Below are 23168 nucleotides of genomic sequence, written 5' to 3' on the forward strand. Positions count from 1 at the left end.
AAACGTCCCAGAATGTGGGACCATTGGGGAGTGGGAGATGGTGATGGGGTGGGGTGGGGGGGTAGTTTTTTTATTTGTTCCCGAGATGTTGTTGGTGCTGGCAAGGCTGCAGGTATCACCCAGCTCCAGTTGGTGTCGTTGAGCTGCCTCTTCAACCACTGCAGCCCTGGTGGTGATGGTACTCCCACAATGGTGTTAGGTAGAGAATTCCAGCATATCGATCCATCGACAGTGAAGGAAGGAGGGTATATGTCCAAGTCAGGGTGGTGTGTGATCTGGAGGTGATGGAGTTCCAAAGACATTTCTGTTCTTTTCCTTCTCGTTGGTGGAGGTTGCAGGGGAAGGAGCTGCTGTTGTAGTGACCTTGGTGAGTTGCTGCAGTGTATATTGTAAATCGTACACACTGCAGTCACATTGTGCCGGTGGGGGAGGGGGTAGATACTGAGTCCAGTGCCAGAGGTGCCAATCAAGCAAACTGCTCGGTCCTGAATGGTGTTAAGTTTCTTGTGTCGTTGGGGTATGTACACTTCCAGGCAAGGGATGAGTATTCCATCACACTCCTGACTTCCTCCTTGTAGAAAGTGGAGAAGCTTTAAGGGGTCAGGAGTTGAGCCACTCGTCACAGACTCAACACCGTGGCTACAAATGCAGGGTAGAGTTGGTGGCTCAGTTCAGCTTTTGGTCATCATTGACTCCCAAGATGTTGATGGTGAAGAGCTTGATGACTATGGTGTCATTGAAGGTCAGAGGGAGATGTCTGGAATTTCTTTTGGTTGAGATAGTCACTTCCTTACACTTGTCAGCCCAAGTCTGGATGTTATCCAGGTCCTGCTAAAGGCTGGTATGGGCTACCTCAGTATTAAGGTTGTTAGTGAGCGAGGGAAGGGGGAATGGGTCAGGGTGGATTGGGGAAAGGGGCTTGGAGTCCGGGAACACTGAAGGGAAGATAGTGTCTGGAACTACTGGGGGGGCGGTGTGGGAGTGGGACGCTGGGGGCGGCAGTGTGGGAGTGGGACGCTGGGGGGGGGGCAGTGTGGGAGTGGGACACTGGGGGGGGGCAGTGTGGGAGTGGGACGCTGGGGGGGGGGGCAGTGTGGGAGTGGGACGCTGGGGGGGGGCAGTGTGGGAGTGGGACACTGGAGGGGGCAGTGTGGGAGTGGGACGCTGGGGGCGGCAGTGTGGGAGTGGGACGCTGGGGGGGGCAGTGTGGGAGTGGGACACTGGAGGGCTGGCAATATTCTTGAGGGGGAGGGTATGCAGGAAAATGAAGACTAAACGTTCAATTCCCCTCAACCCAAAGCAGTTTTATACAGCAGAGCTGGGAAATGGTTTCTTAGTTCAAAGCACTCTGTGTACTTATACTGTATTTGCTAACTGTGTTTTGGAAAATACACCATAAAGGCACAATGACCTTTAACTATTTCTCATACGGCTCCTAATAAAACCGTTTGTGGGCATCTCACCCACTCCCAAGAAAGGCCCTGGCTCTCGGCTCTTGTCCTTAATCCAGCTTTAAGTTCTTTAAAGCGCTTACTATGTTTTTATTACCTCCCCTTAACCCCCATCAACAAGCCCACACCACAACACATCTTCGTTCCTTCCCGGGCCCAGGATCACTCTCCCAACACTATCAAACCACAAGACCCCTTCCCCACCCCGTCAAGTATTAAAGGGAGGGGGAGGGAGGAGAAAGACCGAGGCCCATGGACTTTGTAAAATGTACGCGCTCCCATCAAAGTATTGTGCTGCTACATTCTGTAAATCCCCTTCTTGTATAATGTGTAATATTAACATACAATCTTCACCTTGGTGAGAGATAACTTGAGGAATCTTCAATGAAGATTTTTTTAAAATAAAAACTTTCCCTTTCTCTGCAGGATGAAGAGAAAAGTATAAGAAACCGCAAACCTGGCAGAAGCTCCCAGGAATCTACATCTCCCCCTCACCCTGATGCTTAAACTCTGCATCGCGTGCTGCTCCGCCCAATCAGCCTGACGTACAACTCTCACTTCAGCAATGGAACATGGTGGGGAAAAGGGATTTCCAACATTACGCTGTTGAATAGCAAAACATCTCTTGCACCAGTCTGGGCTATGAGTTTTGCTTATTGTATTGTGCCTCCTTCTCCATCAGACACTTTATAATCCTTTTTACAACAGCTGTATTAACATGCAGCCAACATCGAAGTCACACAGACAGCTGGTTGCTAATGTTGTGTTTGTGGTTATTTGCAGTGTTCCCAGTTGGCTGTTAGCTCAGGATGAATTGTGCTGCTGAATTCATGCCCTGCTTTAAATCAGTTTTCTCCTCAACGAGGAAATCTTGCTGCTCGCCCCCGATGCTTTTTAAATAAGTCATCGAGGCACTCAGATTGTGAGTAGGAAGGAAAATCCAGAATCCTTTCCCCTCTGGCTCACAGTTCAGCCCCTCTGCCGGCTGGTCACACTGCCACAGACTGGTCGTCTGTGTTTAACTGTTCTCTTAATCCAGGTCTTTGGTGCGAGAGGCAACCAAGGGAAGAAAAACTAACTTTTACAAGTTATGCTGATTATTGTCTACAATCAGCTCTATAAACCGTAACCAGCTTTGTTCTAACACTGCTGTAAACGCACAGATATCCTGCCCCATAATCAGCAGTAATATTTTACAGAGTCAGTGCCACCATGCCCAAGGACCTTCGAACAGAGCCCAGTCTTCAGCTCTCTGCGTTCACAGTGCTGTGTAACCAGCTGAATTTAATGTGTCTGTCTCTCCCTGTCTGTCTCTCTCTGTCTGTCTCTCTCTCCTCCCCCCCCCTCTCTCTCCCCCCCTTCTCTCTCTCCCCCCCTTCTCTCTCTCCCCCTTCTCTCTCTCCCCCTTCTCTCTCTCCCCCTTCTCTCTCTCCCCCTTCTCTCTCTCCCCCTTCTCTCTCTCCCCCTTCTCTCTCTCTCTCTCCCCCTTCTCTCTCTCTCTCTCCCCCTTCTCTCTCTCTCTCTCCCCCTTCTCTCTCTCTCTCTCCCCCTTCTCTCTCTCTCTCTCCCCCTTCTCTCTCTCTCTCTCCCCCTTCTCTCTCTCTCTCTCCCCCTTCTCTCTCTCTCTCTCTCTGTCTGTCTCTCTCTCCTCCCCCCCCCTCTCTCTCTCCCCCTTCTCTCTCTCCCCCTTCTCTCTCTCCCCCTTCTCTCTCTCCCCCTTCTCTCTCTCTCTCTCTCCCCCTTCTCTCTCTCCTCTCTCTCTCTCTCTCTCTCCCCCCCCCTCTCTCTCTCTTCCCTCCCCTCTCTCTCTCTCTCCCCCCCCCCCCACTCTCTCTCCTCTGACCCCCCCTCTGTCTCTCTTTCTCTACCTCCTACCTTTCCCCCCCCCCACTCTGCCCAAGTTTCAAATGTCACTGATCTCTCAGTCTCAGGCAGTTTGCTTCAATCAGTGAGTAGTTACAGGGCATGGGATCTTCCACACAGGGCATGTTGCCCCAGGCCAGTCTCAACCCTTCCTCCCAGCAGCTGGTTTAAAGCAGCATTGGGACTTCTTTCAATCATCTGTGAACCTATTGATGGGGAGCAGTGTACAACACCAGCTAAAGAGACAGGAGGAAAATAGGAATAAGTATCAGCTGACAAGTGGTTCCAAAAATCAAGGAAAACTCCAGATATTACCCATTACAGCCCTGCTGCTTGTGGTTTAAATGTTGAAAACTAGTGGGACCTGTTCACTGTGCCCTTAGGCCAGGTGACCCTGAATTACTGGCTCCTCCAGTAATGGGAGAGGCACCTCCACAAGGCAGGACTAGCTTCCCAGGGAGTTGATGTAATGAGCCTATAGTAATGGTCCTAATAAGGTAATAAGGTCCACTTCCCTTTTGGCACTGATAATGAGATTGAAATGTTTAATTTTTACGGTAAATTATTGCTCACAGATCTTTAATCACCTTCACTGCCCTTAAGGTGACTATTTAGAGTCACAGATTATTTCCTTGACTTTCTCAAGGTATTGCTTTATTTAGTTTCAAGAGCCAGTGGTATTAGTGTTTTGCTGATGCACTAAGTGTTTTACTGGATTGTGTTGTGTGGGACGATTGTTGGAGGGTGGAGTGATCAGCCCAGTTACTGCTGTCCCAGGATTTACTCACCATTCTACTGCAGCTCACATCCACACAGCTTGTGTGCAGATTATTCGCTGGTAGGACCTAACTCTCTGAGTTTGCCCCTCTAACCAGCTTGAGTGGGATCTGGATAACTCGGTGCAGTAGGGAGCTCTAGCACCTGTGTTCGAACGTGACCCAGACAAAGGGAACGAAAGGCTCCACTCACTGCTGTCTGGAATGGTTCAGGGTGAGATGGTTTGGGGAACTCCTAACCCGATTACTGGTGAATGTGAATTTACAAAAGAAAACTAGCAACTTGCAGTCTCAATCTGACTCCAGGATGTCAGAAGGCTGGCTGGTGGGGGAACATTGCACTGGTACAGTTGGGGAAAGGGTTTTGTTTTGAATTTGGGGCTAAGGCATGTTGTTGGGGCAGAGTAAAGAGATTTATTCTGTATCCAACATGTGTTATGCCTGATCTGGGAGTGCTCGATACTGATGGTGGGTTTAGAAATGAACAGGTGTTCTAATCTCTCACAGTAATGGATTCACCCCAAGCTCAAAACCATTTTAAAAAGTGTTTTTATAATCAGCAATTGGGATATTCAGGACAGGAGGGGGGAGGGGCCAATCATGGTTGACACTATTACACCCCACCCCAGTCGATTTCAATAACACTACATTTGTTGCTAAAGACTTGATTTCCACTCAGGTTCATCCCAGTAATCTACAGATAACTTTTATCATTTTGCCCCACTGGCTGACTCGTAACGGCCCAGAATAAGTGTGGTTTTTCTTTAATTTGGAAAGCTTCAGTGGGCTGCAGTGACTCAATTATCACTCCCTCGCTCCCCGCGCCTCCCCCTCCTTATTCCCGGGATCAGAGTGCAATACTTAATGATAAAAAGCTGCATTGTGACTAACTAGAAGACGCCCCCGGAGATTGTCTACCTCGGCCCTCCTGCCACAGGATCGTTTGATGGTGATTCGAGTGTTTGGTCAAACTGCCTCACCGTGAATTGTGTCAACAGCACAGTTCACAAGTACCCAGGTAACTGATGTGTGCTATACCAAACCACTCCAGGTCACCGCATAACAGTGAGAGTTTCCTGCACTGTGCTTTACGAGTTACTGTCAGGCGGAGTGAGTCCCTGCGATTTCTTCGGATGCTAACGGGAAAGTACAAAATTCTAATGAGTGACATATCGATCATTGTTGAGAAATTCCTTTTGCTATTAAGAATTAGCTGCAGTTTAATTTGATGAGGCTAATATACGCAGCCTCTACTTGCCTTCTTGGAGCCAGTTCTATAAATATGGCCTGTCGTATCCAATCAATAGACTAGTGTTCAGATGATCCAACATTTCAGTGGTCATTGTGGAGTCCAGTTCACTAACGGGATCCTATTAGATTATTTCTCATGCACTTCGTAAAGTGCCAGTCTGAAGTGAGGCCATTTCAGATTGTTACATACAAAAGGGAACAGTCAGCTGCTGATGTTTGGTATTTGAGGGGCTTTCAATTCGGGGAAAGAGACCAGTCCCTAAGTCACATGTGTGTGTTGGTGCTCAGTCACACTACACCACACAGTGGGGGTAAGACCAGTTGGTACTAGGTAAGGTCCTTATCTCAGGCAGGACTCAGGCAATCCTAGTAAAGGGGGAGGCATGTATTGGCATGTGGCCCCATGGGTTACTCCCCCTTTTTACTGGGTAGTTAGTGCAGTAGCTGGTTGCTCCAGGACAGAGAGGGAACAAAGTTCAGGGGATAAGAGGGACAGACTGGGCGCAAATAAAACCAGACGATTAAAGGGACATTCTCAGCAACACTGCAAAATTGCACAGGCATTTTAATAACAGACGGACCCTTGAAATATTTGTTGCACCTCCAACACTAGCAAACTAACAATGCAATTTTCAGTTGAACTTTTTTAACCTAGCTGTATGCTATTTGCACTGTTCAATAATGGATGTTAAATAATTCTGTGCATTTTTGTAGATTTTTCATTTGCAATAAATAACACGAGATTTATTTCTAAAGTTAGACAATTTAATATATTGTCAACTAATGGAAGATGTCACAATATAATTTTGTGATTGTGTGAATATTTAGAGTATGTAATGGTATTAAATACTATTAATCTACTTACTGCAACCTCAAACCATCCTAATCTGTGTGTGTCATTTTTCTAACATTGCTTTAATCCCAACCACAGTTTCAGCCATTCAGTCGTCTCGCTGCCCTTTTACCGGCAAGGTGAACTGTTCCATAGTAGAAATCTCTCCCTAGTTGAGGTGAATGCTGCTTGTAATTGGCAGGTGGAAGGCATACTGGACAGGATGTGTCTCCCTGACTATACCCCCTCCCCCTGCCCATCCCCACCCACCCACAAAGCACCATGAACTACCCAGGAAACCTCCCATTGGGGCTAGTGAGTTCACATCACTGCTAGAGTCACATGGGTGATGCAGTCTCTGCTCTGGGAGCCAATCACTGCCACAGTTACTGCAATGGTAGGAGCCAACCTTTGGCTTAGGGGTAACATTCCCCCCTCTGAGTGAGAAGGTGCAGGGTTCGACTCCCACTCCAGACAGTCCTGGCGACAGAAGACCAGAGTATAGTCTCTGAATTCTGGGATCATATCCAGCGGGATACTCGTGCCCGGGGAGTGTGGGTGGCCTCCTCTCATCATATGGGTTGTGGGAGTCCGTAAAACCCGCCTGCCATATAGGACCAAATCCCTCGGCTGGTATAAAGGTAGTTACGGCCACGGAAGGAGTGTCAGACTGTTAATCAGCCTGCGAATCCTCCCACTACTTCACACTTCTCCAAGGGAAGAGAGTGATGATAGAAAATGATCACAATGGGGCAAAGAGATGGAGCAGTTACCAGGGACTCTCTATCTCCAGCCCCCTCTCATTGGCTGCGAGCTCTATCACAGACTAAGTAGTTGTACAACCTGATGGTGAAATGGCGGAAGGTCTCTCCACACTCCTGCCTGCAGTTACACAACTCAGCACCTACCCCTTCACCCAGCCATACAATTAGAATTGGACTTAAAACAAGAACATCTGGTCAGACTTGAGTTCAAAAATGTATTTTGCCAATAAACCATAGGAATATTGCAGCCAGCGACTTGGGGAATTCGAGAAAATTGCGGATTGGTGCTTTGATAGCACGCTGCTTACACTGTTCCCACTGCAGACCCTCTGCCCACTTGTCCATGTGAATACCAGGCTGCACAGATTGTCAGCCTCACCTGATGACCTGCATGTCAGAAATTGCAGAATGTCAAAAGATTGTCAGGAGAGGAACAAGTGAATTCAAGGTCTTGATCTGGTAGCCGAGTGTAAGCGTCATGGTACATAAGACTCAGGTCTTGGTTTCCCTGATTTGAATGCTTCTTGTCTTTTATGCTTTCTATCCCAAAATTAACTCTCAGTAAGTGAATGGCGTACATTGAAACGGTGAATGCTATAATCTGAAAGACTGTGGTTACTTGCTTGCCTCGTTCCCACTGCACCTCCCCATTCAAAGCTCCAGCCTAGTGAGAAATTCAGACTGTGTGTTATCGAGGTTGAGTGAATAGATGAGACACAGTACAAGTTCCAGCTCAGAAAACCCTTCACTCAGTTGGTTCTTAGGTTCCTCACACTATTTTGGATAAGTGTTTCTGACCCACCATTGCAGTGAGTCACCCTCGAGCTGCCCCGTTCTGCAGTATTCCTCAGCTCCTTCAAGCTATTTGTGAATGTACCTGGATTCAATTGTGTACAAGTTATGATCAGTGTAAAGGTGCAGGCGCATCTTGCTTTAACCAGCGTCAAACAACATTCAACGTAATGGTGGTGGTAACGAAGTAATTCATGGCCTGAGAAGCTCTTGGGGGTGATTTACTTTCCACAGAAGGGTGTTGGAGCAAGGATTGCAGGGAGTGGTTGAGGTAGAGACCATTATATCGTTTAAGGAAAAAATGGATAAATAATTAGAACAGAGGAAGATACACGGCTATGGGGAGAGCGTGGGGCAGCGGGATTGTTTGGGATTGATACGGGACTATGGGGAGAGAGCGGGGCGGTGGGATTAGTTTGGGATTGATACAGGGCTATGGGGAGAGAGCGGGTCGGTGGGATTAGTTTGGGATTGATTCGGGGCTATGGGGAGAGAGCGGGGCGGTGGGATTAGTTTGGGATTGATACGGGGCTATGGGGAGAGAGCGGGCGGTGGGATTAGTTTGGGATTGATACGGGGCTATGGGGAGAGAGTGGGGCGGTGGGATTAGTTTGGGATTGATACGGGGCTATGGGGAGAGAGCGGGGCGGTGGGATTAGTTTGGGATTGATACGGGACTATGGGGAGAGAGCGGGGCGGTGGGATTAGTTTGGGATTGATACGGGACTATGGGGAGAGAGCGGGGCGGTGGGATTAGTTTGGGATTGATACGGGACTATGGGGAGAGAGCGGGGCGGTGGGATTAGTTTGGGATTGATACGGGACTATGGGGAGAGAGCGGGGCAGTGGGATTAGTTTGGGATTAATCCGGCAAAGAGCCAGCACAGCCACAATGAGCCGAATGGCCTCCACCTGTGCTGCAGATTTCTATGGTTCGATGTAGTAGACTGGTTCTGTCGTTGCTAGGCTGCTCCTGACTTTAAATAATGGTCACAGTCATTTAGATAATTCAGTGTTACTTAGATTGAGTGATTACACAAGAGATTTTCACCGTTCCCTTTATTCGATCCAACCGATATTACAATAATCAAGTAAACCATTAACTACACACAAGGAGCCTGTTTACTTTAGAATAACGCACTCTCTGCAGGGCCTAACACACACAGGTTAGGATACTGGAAGGAGCTTGTGTGATTTATTAAGAGCATTTCAACCCCAAGGTGTATCAATCAGGCAGTGTTAAAGATTCTGGGAGATACTGGGACAATTTATTAAAATGGATTGCAATCCCTGCATATTTTGCATATATTACAAAAAGCATTTCAGCAAAGCTCTCATCAGAATTGCGATTAAATTGGTTCAGATTTATTTAGAAAACCCTATAAATGCCTGCAGTAAATAACCTTTGTACTTAACTGATTCACAAAGTTATTTGGAAACCAACTGCCCATTTCAGACATTAAGTGTCTGGAGCTGAGAGAATATATCTACAGATGGCTCTTGTTTGTTACGGTGCAATGTGATTCTGTGAGGAAATGATGAACTGTTCTGGGAGTCCCGTTACTCACTAGGGGGAACACTCCAGGGTGTAAAGGGTTAAAGAGAGGGCCGTGCACACACGGTAAATTCTAGCTCTGTTCTACTGGAGCTTAAAACCCTCCAAAACCAGAACGTTCTTCGTATTTGTCAGTGAGTAAAAAGCAACAGTTCACTTTTCCTTCAAGTTGCAGCCTGTGGGATTTCCCACGCCCAGCAATTAAATGTTAGGTAAACTTCTATCTTCCCCCACCCTCACCCCATTCTGATTTTTCCTCTGCCTCCTGACACTTTCGTTCAGCGGCCCGCTGGACTCCTTCGCTGGTTTCCCGCCCGGACACCGGCTCCAGTTTGAGCCAGATTCCTTTCTCCGTCCGAAGGATCAGCTCGGGTTTCCTGCGCACCTCCTGCGATTCATCGAGTGCCAACTGGAACCGGTACAGGGTCCGGGCCACCACCACCTTCATTTCAGACAGGGCAAAGTTCTGCCCAATGCAGTTCCTAAACAACAAAAGAAAATCACAGTCGGAGATTTTTACCGACAGTTCAAATTGCAAATGGCCCAAACGACGGACATCCCACCTCCCCCACCGCCTGATATTCGAAGGTCCAGTTTAAGATTGGGGCTAAAAGGGTTAAATTTTGAGGGCAGGTTGCATTGACGAGGCTTGTATTCCCTTGAGTTTAGAAGATTAATGGGTGATCTAATTGAGATGCTTTAGAGCATTTGATACAGAAGAAACTATTTCCTCTGGTGAGGGAGTCCAGATCAAGAGGGCATGACCTTAAAATTAAGAGCTGGACCGTTCAAAAGCTGTTGAGGCTGGGGGTCAATTGAAAATTTCAAAGCTGAGATTGATAGATTTTTGTTAAGAAAGGGTATTAAGGGTTACAGAACCAAGGCGGGTAAATGAAGTTAAAATATAGGGCAGCCAAGATTTAATCAAATGGAACAGGCTTGAGGGGCTGAATGGACTCATGTTCCTAGGACGAGCACTGGGAAGCCGTCCCATTCTCCAACACCTCAGTTCCCCGCGATGACTGTTATTTAGTTTGGAAGCAGCCCGGCACCTTTACCTCTGATACAGGTTCAAGCACAGCCATTTCCGTCCTGAAGTGAGTGAGTGGCAGCACAGAAACGACATCCATTAACCTGTGGTTGTCAGCTAGGACACGGGCTGGGGCTGCTCGAGCCTCCCTGTGATAAGCAAGGCCCAGTATTCAACAGGCTTTCTGCAGCACGAGTTTCCCCCTTCCTGTATCTGAGCGACCTGGACAGTCGATCCCATAGTGGTTGGCTACACAATTACTGGAGGGAGATTAACTGATGGGTGTGGCATTTATTAAAGAAAGACTTTCACAACCTCAGGAAATCCCAAAGTGCTTTATGGTTATTGAAGTGCAGTCATTGTTGGATTGTCGGAAACATGGTAGCAAGATCCCACAGTTAGCTGAGGGCTAAATATTGGCCAGGACACCGGGGAGAACTCCACTGCTTCTCTTCCAATTGTGTCGTGGGATTGTTTACGTCCACCTGAGACAGGGCATCGGTTTAACATCGGAAAGACGGCTCCTCTGACAGTGCAGCACTCCCTCGGTACGGCACTGGGAGTGTCAGCCTGGCTTATGTGCTCGAGTCTCTGGAGTCGGACTATCAACCCACTACCTTCTGACCCAGGGTCGAGCGTGCTACCCACAGGGCCAGGGCTAACACTGAGGTCAGTGAAACCGCAGCAGTTCTGTGTTTGTATTCTCCAGCGAAGGTGTCATACAGTGGTTTATGCGCACAACAGTGTCTGTGAAGCACTTTGGGACGTCCTGAGTGGGGGGATTACAGGGGCTGGTTAAAGACAAGTCTCTCTCACTCCCACCTCCAAGGGCAGGTTACGTGAGGATGCAGTTTCTGGGCTGAGGCGGTGTTTTCAGGTTGTGAGCTGTGTTTTAAGGCGAGTTTTGTGTTCACACTGATCTTATCTTCATTTTATTGTAACTCACACAACTGATGGATATAACATCCTGTCCTGGGGTAGCGAGACTGAACGATCCTGGGGTGCTGGGCCCTCTGCCAAAGTCTCTGTAACCTCCCTTAACCACACTGCAGAGATATCGCCCTGTAGGCTTGTGGATTGCAATCGGCAGCTTAAACCGGACATTTTCCACACTACATTTGAACAGAAAACCCGTGCCCCAATTTGTCGGGTCAGGGGTCAGGGTTGGATGTCAGGTCCGTGACGGAAGGCGGGTATTTCCAGCTCAGTGTCACCGCCCACAGGAGAGAAGCAGCTGGTTTGTCCCATCATTGAGTCTTAGCGTCATACAGATGTTCTGAGACTTACTGTCACTGCTGATGGAACATTAAACCCCATCTTTAGAAACTATCCCAAACACTCATCATCGCACAGAACCAATTGTTGGTACTGGTGTTTCTGTCTCTATTCCCTCCCCCTCCCCAGGGTGGTGTGCACCCGTTCCCAGGGTGGCAGGGAGCAGGACTGGAGACCCTGACATCACCTGCCATGTAATTCCTGATTGGATGGTGCAAGAAGCTCTGGCCTCAACAGATAGGAGCATTTAAACACCATGTGAATTATGTCATTGTTCCCCCCACCCCTCCCCGTGTGTCGGCAAACTGACGGGATTGGGGTCAATGCTGGTTTCACACCCCACCCGCTCGTACTCTACATCGAAGTCAAGGGACAGTAATATTGGGCTGGGTGAGAAACCAGCATCCCACCCGATCCCACGGGCATCCCCCCACCCCGCCCCGCCCCCGCCCCCACCCACCGCCCCCACCCCACCCCGCCCCCACCAACGCCCCACCGCCCCCCACCCCCACCCAACGCCCCACCGCCCCCCACCCCCACCCAACGCCCCACCGCCCCCCACCCCCACCCAACGCCCCACCGCCCCCCACCCCACCCCGCCCCCGCCCCCACCCACCCCCCCCCCCCAACCCCCAACCCCCACCCACAGCAGAGTTAGGTTAAAATTATCCCGTTTCAGGATTCCAGATCGGATCGGTGAGTGACTGTGCGACCTGGCATCTCCGAGCGAAACAATGAAACGCCAGGTTCAACAGCCCCAGAGGTGCAGCTCACCTTGGGCCGGCCGAGAATGGGACGTAGGAGTGTGGCGCTCTCTTGTCTGAGTTTGTGACGTCGAATCGGTATGGGTCATACACCTGCAAAAGGCAAAGGGTGAGGGGTCGTCAGGGTCAGGGGGCACTGCCTGAACTCAAAGCTTTTTAAACATATCCTTCACTCATTAAACACGAAACTCTGCAGAGACCAATCACAGGCAGCCGTGGGCTCTTACTGCCCCCGCAGTTTTATAAACTTTACTGAAGTTCCGAAATATGCAAATTGAAGAGGACGGGAAGGATCCAGTCAGCTCGTCCATTCATCCAAGTGATGGGAATATTAAAATTTTGGTGTGGACCAACTAACAAATGTGAATAATCTTATGGTCACAATAGCAGAGAAGGTATTTATCAGCCTCTGAGTCAGAAGGTTGTAGGTTCATGCCCCACTCCAGAGACTTCAATGTTTATTAGTATCATAGTAGGTACGGCACAGGAGGAGGCCATTCTGCCCGTCGTGCCTATGAAAGAACTATCCCATCAGTCCCACTCCCCTGCTCATTCCCCGTAGCCCTGCAAATTTTTTCCTTTGAAGTATTTATCCAATTCCCTTTTGAAAGTTACTATTGAATCTGCTTCCACCGCCCTTTCAGGCAGTGAATTCCAGATCATCACAACTCGCTGTGTAAAAAAAAATGTTTCCTCATGTCGCCTCTGGCTCTTTTGCCGATCACCTTAAATCTGGTTACCGACCCTTCTGACTCTGCAAACAGTTTCTCCTTATTTACTCTATCAAAACCGTTCATGATTTTGAACACCTCTATCAAATCTCCCCTTAACCTTCTCTGTTCTAAGGAGAACAACCTCAGCTTTTCCAGTCTATCCATACAACTGAAGTCCCTCATCCCTGGTACCATTCTAGTAAATCTAGGCTAACACCTCAGTGCAGTACTGAGAGTTTCCTTGGGGACTGGGTGTGGTGGTGATCGGGAGGGGGATTTAATGTGCGGGCGGGGGAAGCCCTCCTGCTGCTCCCTGCTCCATTCAGAGTTACTTCCTTCCCTTGTTGCAGGTGATCCCTAGGCCTGGTTTCCCCGAGCATGATGGTGCTGGCTGCCTCAGGGCAAACCAATTCTGGGCAGGGGATCTCAAGCAGGTGTTAGGCCGTTTATTTGTATTTGCTAAGGGCCCATTGCCTGCCTCAGGCATGGGTACAGGACGCCTCTTGATTATCCTCACCCGATATAGCGGGCGGCACAATTCCTGCCCACCATTTTGGGGCCTTAATAGGCCCAATTTCTAGGCCTTAGGCTCCAACACTCCCTCACAGGCCTGTAACTCCTCCCTCTATAATTCTATACAATCAGTACAAGAGGGAAAGGGGGACTGAATGAAAGTCAGCCATCTTTTACTTTGTCTTACTAAAGTGGAAAGGTAGCAGTACCTCAGGATCCGACCAGACTGCAGGATTATGATGAGTTCCATAGATGCTGATCAGACAAATATTCCCTGTAAAATAAACAAATATTCACAATTACTTTCTCTCTTTTCCTTAAATATAAGTTATTAAAATGATGAAAATAACCGTTGTTTCAGATAAACCCAACCCTTATCCCAGGAGGCCAATTAGGGATGGGCAATAAATGCCGGCCTCGCCAGCGATGCCCACATCCCAAGAACGAATATTAAAAAAAAATGCTTGCCCCCACCATCCACAGCTTTTTGGGGGGAGAGAGTTCCAGATTTCCACTCCCCTTTGTGTGAAGAAGTGATTCCTGACATCACCCATGAACGGCCTGGCTCTAATTTTAAGATTATGCCCCCTTGTTCTGGCATCTCCCACCAGAGGAAATACTTTCTCTCCATCCACCCTATCAAATCCTTTAACATTTTATACACCTCGATTAGATCACCCCTTAATCTTCTAAACTCAAAGGAATACAAGCCTAGTGTAATAACAACTACATCTTGCATTTATATAGCACCTTTAACGTAGTAAAACGTCCCAAGGCGCTTCACAGGAGTGATTATCAAACAAAATTTGACACCAAGACACATAAGGAGATATTAAGACAGGTGACCAAAAGCTTGGTCAAAGAAGTTTAAGGAGTGTCTTAAAGGAGGAGAGGTGTAGAGAGGGGGAGAGGTTTAGGGAGGGAATTCCAGAGCTTAGGGCCTAGGCAGCTAGAGGCACGGCCGCCAATGGTGGAGCGATATAAATTGGGGATGCGCAAGAGGCCAGAATTGGAGGAGCGCAGAGATCTCGGAGGGTTGTGGGGCTGGAGGAGGTTACAGAGAGATAGGGAGGGGCGAGACCATGGAGGGATTTGAAAACAAGGATGAGAATTTTAAAATCGAGGCGTTCCCGGACCGGGAGCCGATGTAGGTCAGCGAGGTGAACGGGACTTGGTGCGAGTTGAGATACGGGCAGCAGAATTTTGGATGAGCTCAAGTTTGTGGAGGATGGAAGATGGGAGGCCGGCCAGGAGAGCCTTGGAATAGTGTAAGCAATCGGTCCTCATAATGTAACCTTTTAAGACCTGTTACCAGTACCTCCTTACCCTTTGGAATCACCCTGGCGTCGGGGAGCTTGATATCCTCGGTACAGCAGCGAGCTATGGTGGTAACGGGTGGGTGCAGCCGCAGGCTCTCTTTGATACACATGGTGGTAAAGGGCATCTGGGAGAGATCGTCCCTGTGGAAAAGGACACACGGTGAGGAGATCAGCAACGTCAATCCCACTAACAGGCAACTCGGCCCCAAAAGGCCCAAAACAAAATGAAAAGTTCATTGTTTATCAAGAGGGACATGAAGCAGAGGAGAGACCTGGAGGCTCTGAACTTGGCTGTCAGGGCAGATCAAAGAAAGTTTCATCGACCTCCAATACCTGCTGTACCTGACCTGATACTGACAACCAGTAGGAATCAGAGGGTTAGACTATGAGGACACGTTGTATTCCCTAGAGTGTAGAAGATTAAGGGCTGATCTAATTGAGGTGTTTAAGATGATTAAAGGGTTTGATAGGGTCGATAGAGAGAAACTATTTCCTCTGGTGGGGGGAGTCCAGAACAAGGGGGCAGAACCTTAAAATTAGAGCTCGGCCGTTCAGGGGTGATGTCAGGAAGCACTTCTTCACACAAAGGGGAGTGGAAATCTGGAACTCTCTCTCCCAAAAAGCTGTTGAGGCTGGGGGTCAATTGAAAATTTGAAGACTGTCAATGGGTTTTTATTAGTTAAGTGTATTAAGAGATATAGAGCAAAGGCGGGTAAATGGAGTTAAGATACAGATCAGCGATGATCTGATTGATGACAGAAGGATTGAATGGCCTCGTCCTGTTCATATGTTGCTATGCCATCTCATAATTAGGAGCAGATGAACATGGGAATTGCTGGACGATAAAAGACCACAGTCCATCTAGTTCACCATCTACCATCCTGGTGGTCCCATCATACAACAATAATGGAATTGTTGACTAATCAGAGCAATCAATCTCAATCAGTGAGTCTCCAATAGACCCAGACATGAGATGAGGAAAACCCCCAGTGATGGAGAGATTTGGGAACCGTAGGTCCAGAGTCACCTGTTCCTCCCGAGCCTGTGACACTCACCACACGTCACGTCTCAAATTACTCACTTCCTGATTTACTTTATCTTTTTCCCTAATCTTTCCAACCTCGGTGCTGACCCTTGTCCTTTTATCAGGATTCTCCAGGATTGTCTCCAGGAATTAAAGGTCAATCATCAGAACACTGCTGCGAGCAAAATCCTGGACAGGATGGACTTGTTGGGCGACCAATGGTGTGGAGGGGCCGATGGAGGTGGGAGGTCATGTGATGAAACCTCCAGGAATACGCCCAACCAGTGTTGGCGACCCGATGCAAGGGGGAGACCCGAAACAATGGGCAGATTGACCTCGAGCCGGGAAGGGGGTGAGGGGGAGGATTTTCAGGTGCAAAACCCAGAAAGTAAGTTGGCGGGTCATGATCGAAAGGAGGTCAACAAATTTTACTTCCAGGATTCGCGCTCAGCAGCCAGTCTGATTGACAGGTCGCTGGCGGGGATCAGAGGGAGGGATCATGGGCCGGGAAGGACATTGGAGGGCTGGGGAGAAGATCGGGGGGGGGGGCGGGGGAAGGCCGGGGAGAAGATCGGGGGGGGGGGGGGGGTCGGGGAGGAGATCGGGGGGGGAAGCGGGGAGAAGATCGGGAGGGGGGCGGGGAGTAAATCGGGGGGGAGGGGCCGGGGAGTAGATCGGAGGGGGAGGGGGCCGGGGAGTAGATCGGGGGGGGGGGGCGGGGAGAAGATCGGGGAGGGGGGGGGCGGGGAGAAGATCGGGGAGGGGGGGGGCGGGGAGGAGATCGGGGGGGGAAGCGGGGAGAAGATCGGGAGGGGGGCGGGGAGTAGATCGGGGGGGGGGGCCGGGGAGTAGATCGGGGGGGGGGGGTCGGGGAGTAGATCGGGGGGGGGGTCGGGGAGGAGATCGGGGGAGGAGATCGGGGGGGAAGCAGGGAGAAGATCGGGGGGGGCCGGGGAGTAGATCGGGGGGTGGCCGGGGAGTAGATCGGGGGGGGGGCCGGGGAGTAGATCGGGGGGGAAGCAGGGAGAAGATCGGGGTGGGGGGGCCGGGGAGAAGATCGGGTAGGGGTCGGGGAGCAGATCCCTGTACCCATCCCCCCAGACCCACCCCCCCCACTCACCCCCTTCAGTACAGCACAGGATTAAAATGGTCCTAGTCTGGGTCACTTACCACAGAATCATAGAAAGGTTACAGCACTGAAGGAGGCCATTTGACCCATCGAGTCCGTGCTGGCTCTCTGCAAGAGCAATCCAGCTAGTCCCACTCCCCCGCTCTTTCAAGTATTTATCCAGTTCCCTTTTGAAGGCCTTGACTGAATCTGCCTCCACCACCCCCTCGGGCAGTGCGTTCCAGGTCCTAACCACTCGCTGTGTAAAAAAGTTTTTCCTCATGTCACCTTTGGTTCTTTTGCCAATCACCTTAAATCTGTGTCCTCTGGTTTTTAACCCTTCCACCAATGGGAACAGTTTCTCTCTCTCTACTCTGTCTGGACCCCTCATGATTTTAAATACCTCAATCAAATCTCCTCACAACCGTCTCTGTTCTAAGGAGAACAATCCCAGCTTCTCCAGTCTCTCCACGTAACTGAAGTTCCTCATCCCTGGAACCATTCTAGTAAATCTTTTCTGCACCCTCTCTAAGGCCTTCACATCCTTCCTAAAGTGCGGTGCCCAGAACTGGACACAATATTCCAGTTGTGGCCAAACCAGTGTTTTATAAAGGTTCATTATGACTTCCTTGCTTTTGGACTCAATGCCTCTATTTATAAAGCCCAGGGTCCCGATTGTGTACTTGATTGAAGGATTGAGTCTGGGCCTTTGGACTCAAGTTTCCAGCAGCTGTTCCAAAGATCACCAGACTGACTTTAGTCTCGTGGGTGGAACCGATGGGAGGCAGGGACAGAGTTCACCCAGTGTGATTCTGGGTTCAGCCCCACAATCATACTGCGAGCAGGCGTGAATCAAGCCCCTGACTGGTAGCTCGCCCATTGCTGGGTGAGGAATGGCTCGCTGCAGCGTTTTAAAGAGCTGCTGCTGAAGGATTGGGGGAAAGCAGGATACACCTACCAGTGGAGCAGACTATAGAGACATTATTAAAGCAGGGGAGGGAGATTATGATTCCTGCAGGTGGCTATCCGGTGTCAGGAGGTATGGGGGTGGTGGGGGGGTGAGGGGGGTGAGGGAGAGGCGGTGAGGGGGGTTGAGGGAGGGGGGTGAAGGGGCGAGGAAGAGGGAGCATAAGAGGGGGCGAAGGGGGGGCGTGAGGGTGAGGAAGGGGGTGAGGGAGGGGTGGTGAGGGAAGGGGGTGAGGGGGCGAGGAGGGGGGTGAGGATGGGGGGGCGAGGGTGAGGGAGGGGCGGTGAGGAGGGGCGGTGGGGGGGGTGGGGTGAGGGAGGGCGTGAGGGTGAGGGAGGGGGTGAGGGAGGGGTGGTGAGGGGGGGTGAGGATGGGGGGGGGGCGAGGGAGGGCGTGAGGGTGAGGGAGGGGCGGTGAGGAGGGGCGGTGATGGGGGGGGTGGTGAGGGAGGGGCGGTGAAGGAGGGGGGTGAGGATGGGGGGGGCGAGGGAGGGCGTGAGGGTGAGGGAGGGGCGGTGAGGAGGGGCGGTGGGGGGGGTGGTGATGGGGGGGGTGGTGAGGGAGGGGCGGTGAAGGAGGGTGGTGAGGGGGCGAGGAGGGGGGTGAGGATGGGGGGGGGCGAGGGAGGGCATGAGGGTGAGGGAGGGGCGGTGAGGAGGGGCGGTGGGGGGGGGGTGGTGATGGGGGGGGGTGATGGGGAGCCGGCAGTTGTTTTGTGGAGTCTGGAGGAGCAAACCGTACCACACTGCGATGAGTCTTTGGGCCTTTTATTGAGCAGCTTCCTGCAGCCACTGAAGACACGGAAATTCCAGTCGCATCACAAACTCTAACTGGGGCAAACCAATTTAGGACTCCGGATCCGAAATGGGTGCAGAGCTTTTTTTCTTTTTAAGGTGTCCCTGGCGACCGCCTGAAATTTAGCAGCGGCCCAAGCGCCCGTGCCCTGTTAAATTGCTTATCATTGCGCCCATTTTAGGCCCATAAAACAAGCTCAACGTTGTGTTTAGGCCCCGTTCTCTCCCTAGTCTTCCCTTCCTCCTACAATCTACAGGCTTTTCAAACCCAAACTTGGTGCTACCTCAGGACAACTATTTGATTGGCCTCATCTTCTCTCCTCCAGCATGGGCCTCGGTCCTTCACATTGGGTTTTTCAATCTGAAGCAAAACTATTGCAGTTTTGGTCTTTACAGGACCAATTTATTAATAAACTATATTTCGAATAAAGACATAATCAAAGCCTTAATGACATCATCATCTCAGTTCACATCTGGATAGCTCTTTCAAAGAGGTGGCACAGGTTCGATGGGCCGAATGGCCTCCTTCTGTGCTGTAACAGACTATGATACTCTCCTAATCGAAGACCTGGTAATGGCCCATGGCCCTCGCTGGCAGTATGAGAATGGTCCTTTATATTACTGGACTGGTGCTTGGGGCGGGGATCCATGGCCGGCCGGGGGTGGGCCCTGGGGTCGACCCACCTTTCTCCCACCACATTCCTGAACCACGGGAGCCCTCCCTTTGCCAGAGTTTCTATGCTTCCCTCCTGCTCTGCTATTCAGCTGTAACCATTTACACCTCCTCTGGACCCCTTGTTTCTTTACTTGTCCCATTACTACCCATCATTTGTCATTTTATCACTCCTGCTCTCCACCCTATCTCAGACCTCCCCCTTATGTTCTTTCCCTGCCCCCCTTTCCTCTGGCTCTGTATTTATTTATCTGTTAACTCTAACATCATCCAGTTCTGACGAAAGGTCATTGACCTGAAACATTATCTCTGTTTCTCTCTCCTCAGATGCTGCCTGACCTGCTGAGTGTTTCCAGCATTTTGTTTTTGCTTCAGATTTCCAGTAGTATTTTCCTTTCTATTAATGTTAACCCTCCACTGATGTGGTGGCACTCTCGCCTCTGAGTCAGAAGGTTGTGGGTTCAAGTCCCATCAACTCCCGTGTAAAACCCAGGGCAAGAAATTAAGCTGAGGCTCTCGGTATCATATCAGGTGAACATGAGCGATCCCATAGGGCGATTTGTAGGAGAGCAGTCCTGGCTCTTTTTGATATATATTAATGACCTGGACTTGGGTATAGAGGGTATGATATCAAAGTTTGCAGATGACACGAAACTCAGAAATGTAGTAAACAATGTGGAGGATAGTAACAGACTTCAGGAGGACATAGACAGACTGGTGAAATGGGCAGACATGTGGCAGATGAAATTTAATGCAGAGAAGTGTGAAGTGATGTATTTTGGTAGGAAGAATGAGGAGAGGCAAAATAAACTAAATGGTACAGTTTTAAAGGGGGTGCAGGATCAGAGAGACCTGGGCGTGTATATACACAAATCTTTGAAGGTGGCAGGACAAGTTGAGAAGGCTGTTAAAAAAGCATCTGGGATCCTGGGCTTTATTAATAGAGGCATAGAGTACAAAATCAAGGAAGTTATGCTAAACCTTTATAAACACTGGTTAGGCCTCAGCTGGAGTATTGTGTTCAATTCTGGTCACTGCACTTTAGGAAGGATGTCAAGGCCTTAGAGAGGGTGCAGAAGAGATTTACTGGAATGGTTCCAGGGATGAGGGACTTCAGTTATGTGGAGAGACTGGAGAAGCTGGGATTGTTCTCCTTAGAACAGAGAAGGTTAAAGGGAGATTTGATAGAGGTGTTCAAAATCATGAACGGTTTTGATATAAATAAGGAGAAACTGTTTCCAGTGGCAGAAGGGTAAATAACCAGAGGACACAGATTTAAGGTGATCGGCAAAAGAGCCAGAGGCGACATGAGGAAACATTTTTTTACGCAGCGAGTTGTGATGATCTGGAATTCACTGCCTGAAAGGGCGATGGAAGCAGATTCAATAGTAACTTTCAAAAGGGAATTGGATAAATACTTGAAGGGAAAAAATTTACAGGCTATGGGGAAAGAGCAGGGGACTAACTGGATAGCTCTTTCAAAGAGCCCGCACAGGAATGCTAGGCCGTATGGCCCCCTCCTGAGCTGTACCCACTACGATACTATCAACAGTGAGTACACTTTAAAAGTAATTTATTGACTTTGGGATGTCCTAAGAATGTGAAAGGTGATATATAAATACAAAGTTGAGGCGAATAGCACAGATGCATTTAAGGGGAAACTCAATAAGTACACGAGGGAGAAAGGAATCGAAGGGATGGATGAAGAGGGATCGGAGGAGGCTCGTGTGGAGCATAAACACCAGCATAGATGAGATGGGCCGAATGGCCTGTGCAATCCTATGTAATTCTATCTAAGTTCTTCATTTATTGAAACCCAGCAAAGTGTAACATGGGAACAAATAGGAACAATTATTTCTCCAGAGTTATACAGGATCATGGAACGTAAGTCATTTGTTGCAATGATTCAGACAGAGGTCACTCACCACTCCAGCTCGGCCATGCCTTTCTCCTTTATTAATTGCTCGATCTCCTCTCTGCACTTCCTCTGATACTCAGGGTGTCTGGCGAGATTATACAACACCCACGATATCCCACTCGCTGTCGTGTCGTGTCCTGCGGGAAAGAAGGAACGCAGGGATCACATCGACTCGAGGGGCCTAGATTGCGTGGATGGGAAGGGGTCAATAACCAGGGGGCAAAGTGATTGGTAGAAGGATTAGAGCGGAGGGTGGTGGGGGTCTGGAACTCACTGCCTGAGAGGGTGGTAGAGGCAGAAACCCCCAACTCATTTAAAAAGTACCTGGATGTGCACCTGAAGAGCCGTGACCTACAGGGCTACGGACCAAATGCTGGAAAGTGGGATTGGGCTGGGTGGCTCCTTTCTCGGCCGGCGCGGACACGATGGGCCGAATGGCCTCCTCCTGTGCCGTAAATTTTCTATGATTTCTACTTCCAAACGGCCTTTGGCAAATCTCCACACAGAAAGTTATAAATTAAACTCAGAGCTGTCGGGATTGAGTGTAAGACCTGGGAATGGATCAGAAAGTGGCCCTAGGGTAAGAAACAATGCGTACGGGTCAGACGTGTTACCTTTCTCAGATTTTTTGCCTCTCCCAGGAGATTACATGGCTGTGGGGGTGGGGCGGGGGTGAGGGGGTGCGGGGGAGGTGGGGGTACGGGGGAGGGGGAGGGGGGAAGTATTCAGTCAGGATGCTCCGGCCATCATGGTGTGTGGGGCAGGCTTGATGGGCCAGTTGGTCCTTTCCTGCCCGTCAATTTTGTCTGTTCATACATTATGTCAGAGTGGGGTGTGGTGGGGGAGGGGGGAATACAGAGTGGGGTACAGAGTGGGGTACAGAGTGGGGTAACTCAGGGCTCGATGCTGAGAACCATCACTGCCATCATTTACATAAATGGCCTGAACGCAGGAACCTGTTGATGCTCCGTCCAGTTGTGCCAGGTGTTGAGCACAAAGGCCCAGGAAATGTTTAATGTTTCTTATAGTGGGCACAGAGGGGCAGGAGTGCACCTCCTGGACCCACAAAATATACTGGGTCCCGCTGCTGGCCAGTCCGAGACCTCCTCCCCCCACCACCTCCCTGAGACCCCTCCCCCTCCCCGAGACTCCCTCCCCTCCCTGCAGCAATCACGTCCCCTGCCCCCTCCCTTCCCTAAGACCCCCTTCCCTGCGATTCCCTCCCCTCTCTCTGCCCCAAGATCACCTCCCCTCTCCCCGAGACCCCCTTCCCGCATCCCCTCTTCCCAGATCCGACCTGCCAGACGCTCAGTGACCGACGTCCTGCCCTCCCATGACTGGAGAACAGCGATGGAGTTGCATCTCTCCCCAGCGCTGTTTTATAAGGGTGGGTGTGTTCTACCGCACAATGTACAACATCACTCTGCTAACACAGGGCAGGGTCCCCTTAAGGCCACAAAGTCTGATTGTTATTAAGTAAACAGGGGTTCAGATCATTGAGAGTCTAATTTAAGTATCGCCTGTGGCTCAGTGGTAGTATGATCGCCTCGGAGTCGGGAGGTCACGGGTTCACGTCCCACTCTAGAAACTCGAGTACAAAATCCAGGCTGACACTCCCAGTGCAATACTGAGGGAGTGCTACGCTGTTCGAGGTGCCGCCTTTCGGATGAGATATTAAACCGAGGCCCCGTCTGCCCGCTCAGGTTAATGTAAAAGATCCCACGGCCACTATTTGTAAGAGCAGGAGAGCTCTCCCAGAGTCCTGGTCAATATTTATCCCTCAACC

The 23168-nt window shown here is 50.1% G+C and overlaps 2 protein-coding genes across 5 annotated transcripts in view; one reads left to right on the forward strand and one right to left on the reverse strand.

The window, feature by feature from the left end:
- The window catches only part of LOC137304253 (patatin-like phospholipase domain-containing protein 6), a 150344-nt gene extending 144126 nt beyond the window's left edge, over positions 1-6218 (forward strand). The window contains exon 26 of the mRNA XM_067972806.1: positions 1878-6218. Within this exon, the coding sequence (XP_067828907.1) occupies positions 1878-1958 (81 nt within the window). The 3' untranslated portion in view covers positions 1959-6218. The remainder of the gene's footprint in view (positions 1-1877) is intronic.
- Positions 6219-8771: 2553 nt separating this feature from the next.
- cyp4f3 (cytochrome P450, family 4, subfamily F, polypeptide 3) overlaps positions 8772-23168 on the reverse strand; it is a 70676-nt gene continuing 56279 nt past the window's right edge. For all 4 annotated transcript variants that reach the window (XM_067973197.1, XM_067973196.1, XM_067973198.1 and 1 more), the window contains exons 9-13: positions 21390-21519; positions 14906-15039; positions 13789-13853; positions 12364-12446; positions 8772-9766 (exon numbers count right to left, since the gene is read on the reverse strand). In XM_067973197.1, coding sequence (XP_067829298.1) covers positions 9505-9766; positions 12364-12446; positions 13789-13853; positions 14906-15039; positions 21390-21519 — 674 coding nt within the window. In that variant the 3' untranslated portion in view covers positions 8772-9504. The remainder of the gene's footprint in view (positions 9767-12363; positions 12447-13788; positions 13854-14905; positions 15040-21389; positions 21520-23168) is intronic.

The sequence above is a fragment of the Heptranchias perlo genome, chromosome 37 (assembly GCF_035084215.1).
Source record: "Heptranchias perlo isolate sHepPer1 chromosome 37, sHepPer1.hap1, whole genome shotgun sequence".
In the NCBI taxonomy this organism is placed as follows: Eukaryota; Metazoa; Chordata; class Chondrichthyes; order Hexanchiformes; family Hexanchidae; genus Heptranchias; species Heptranchias perlo.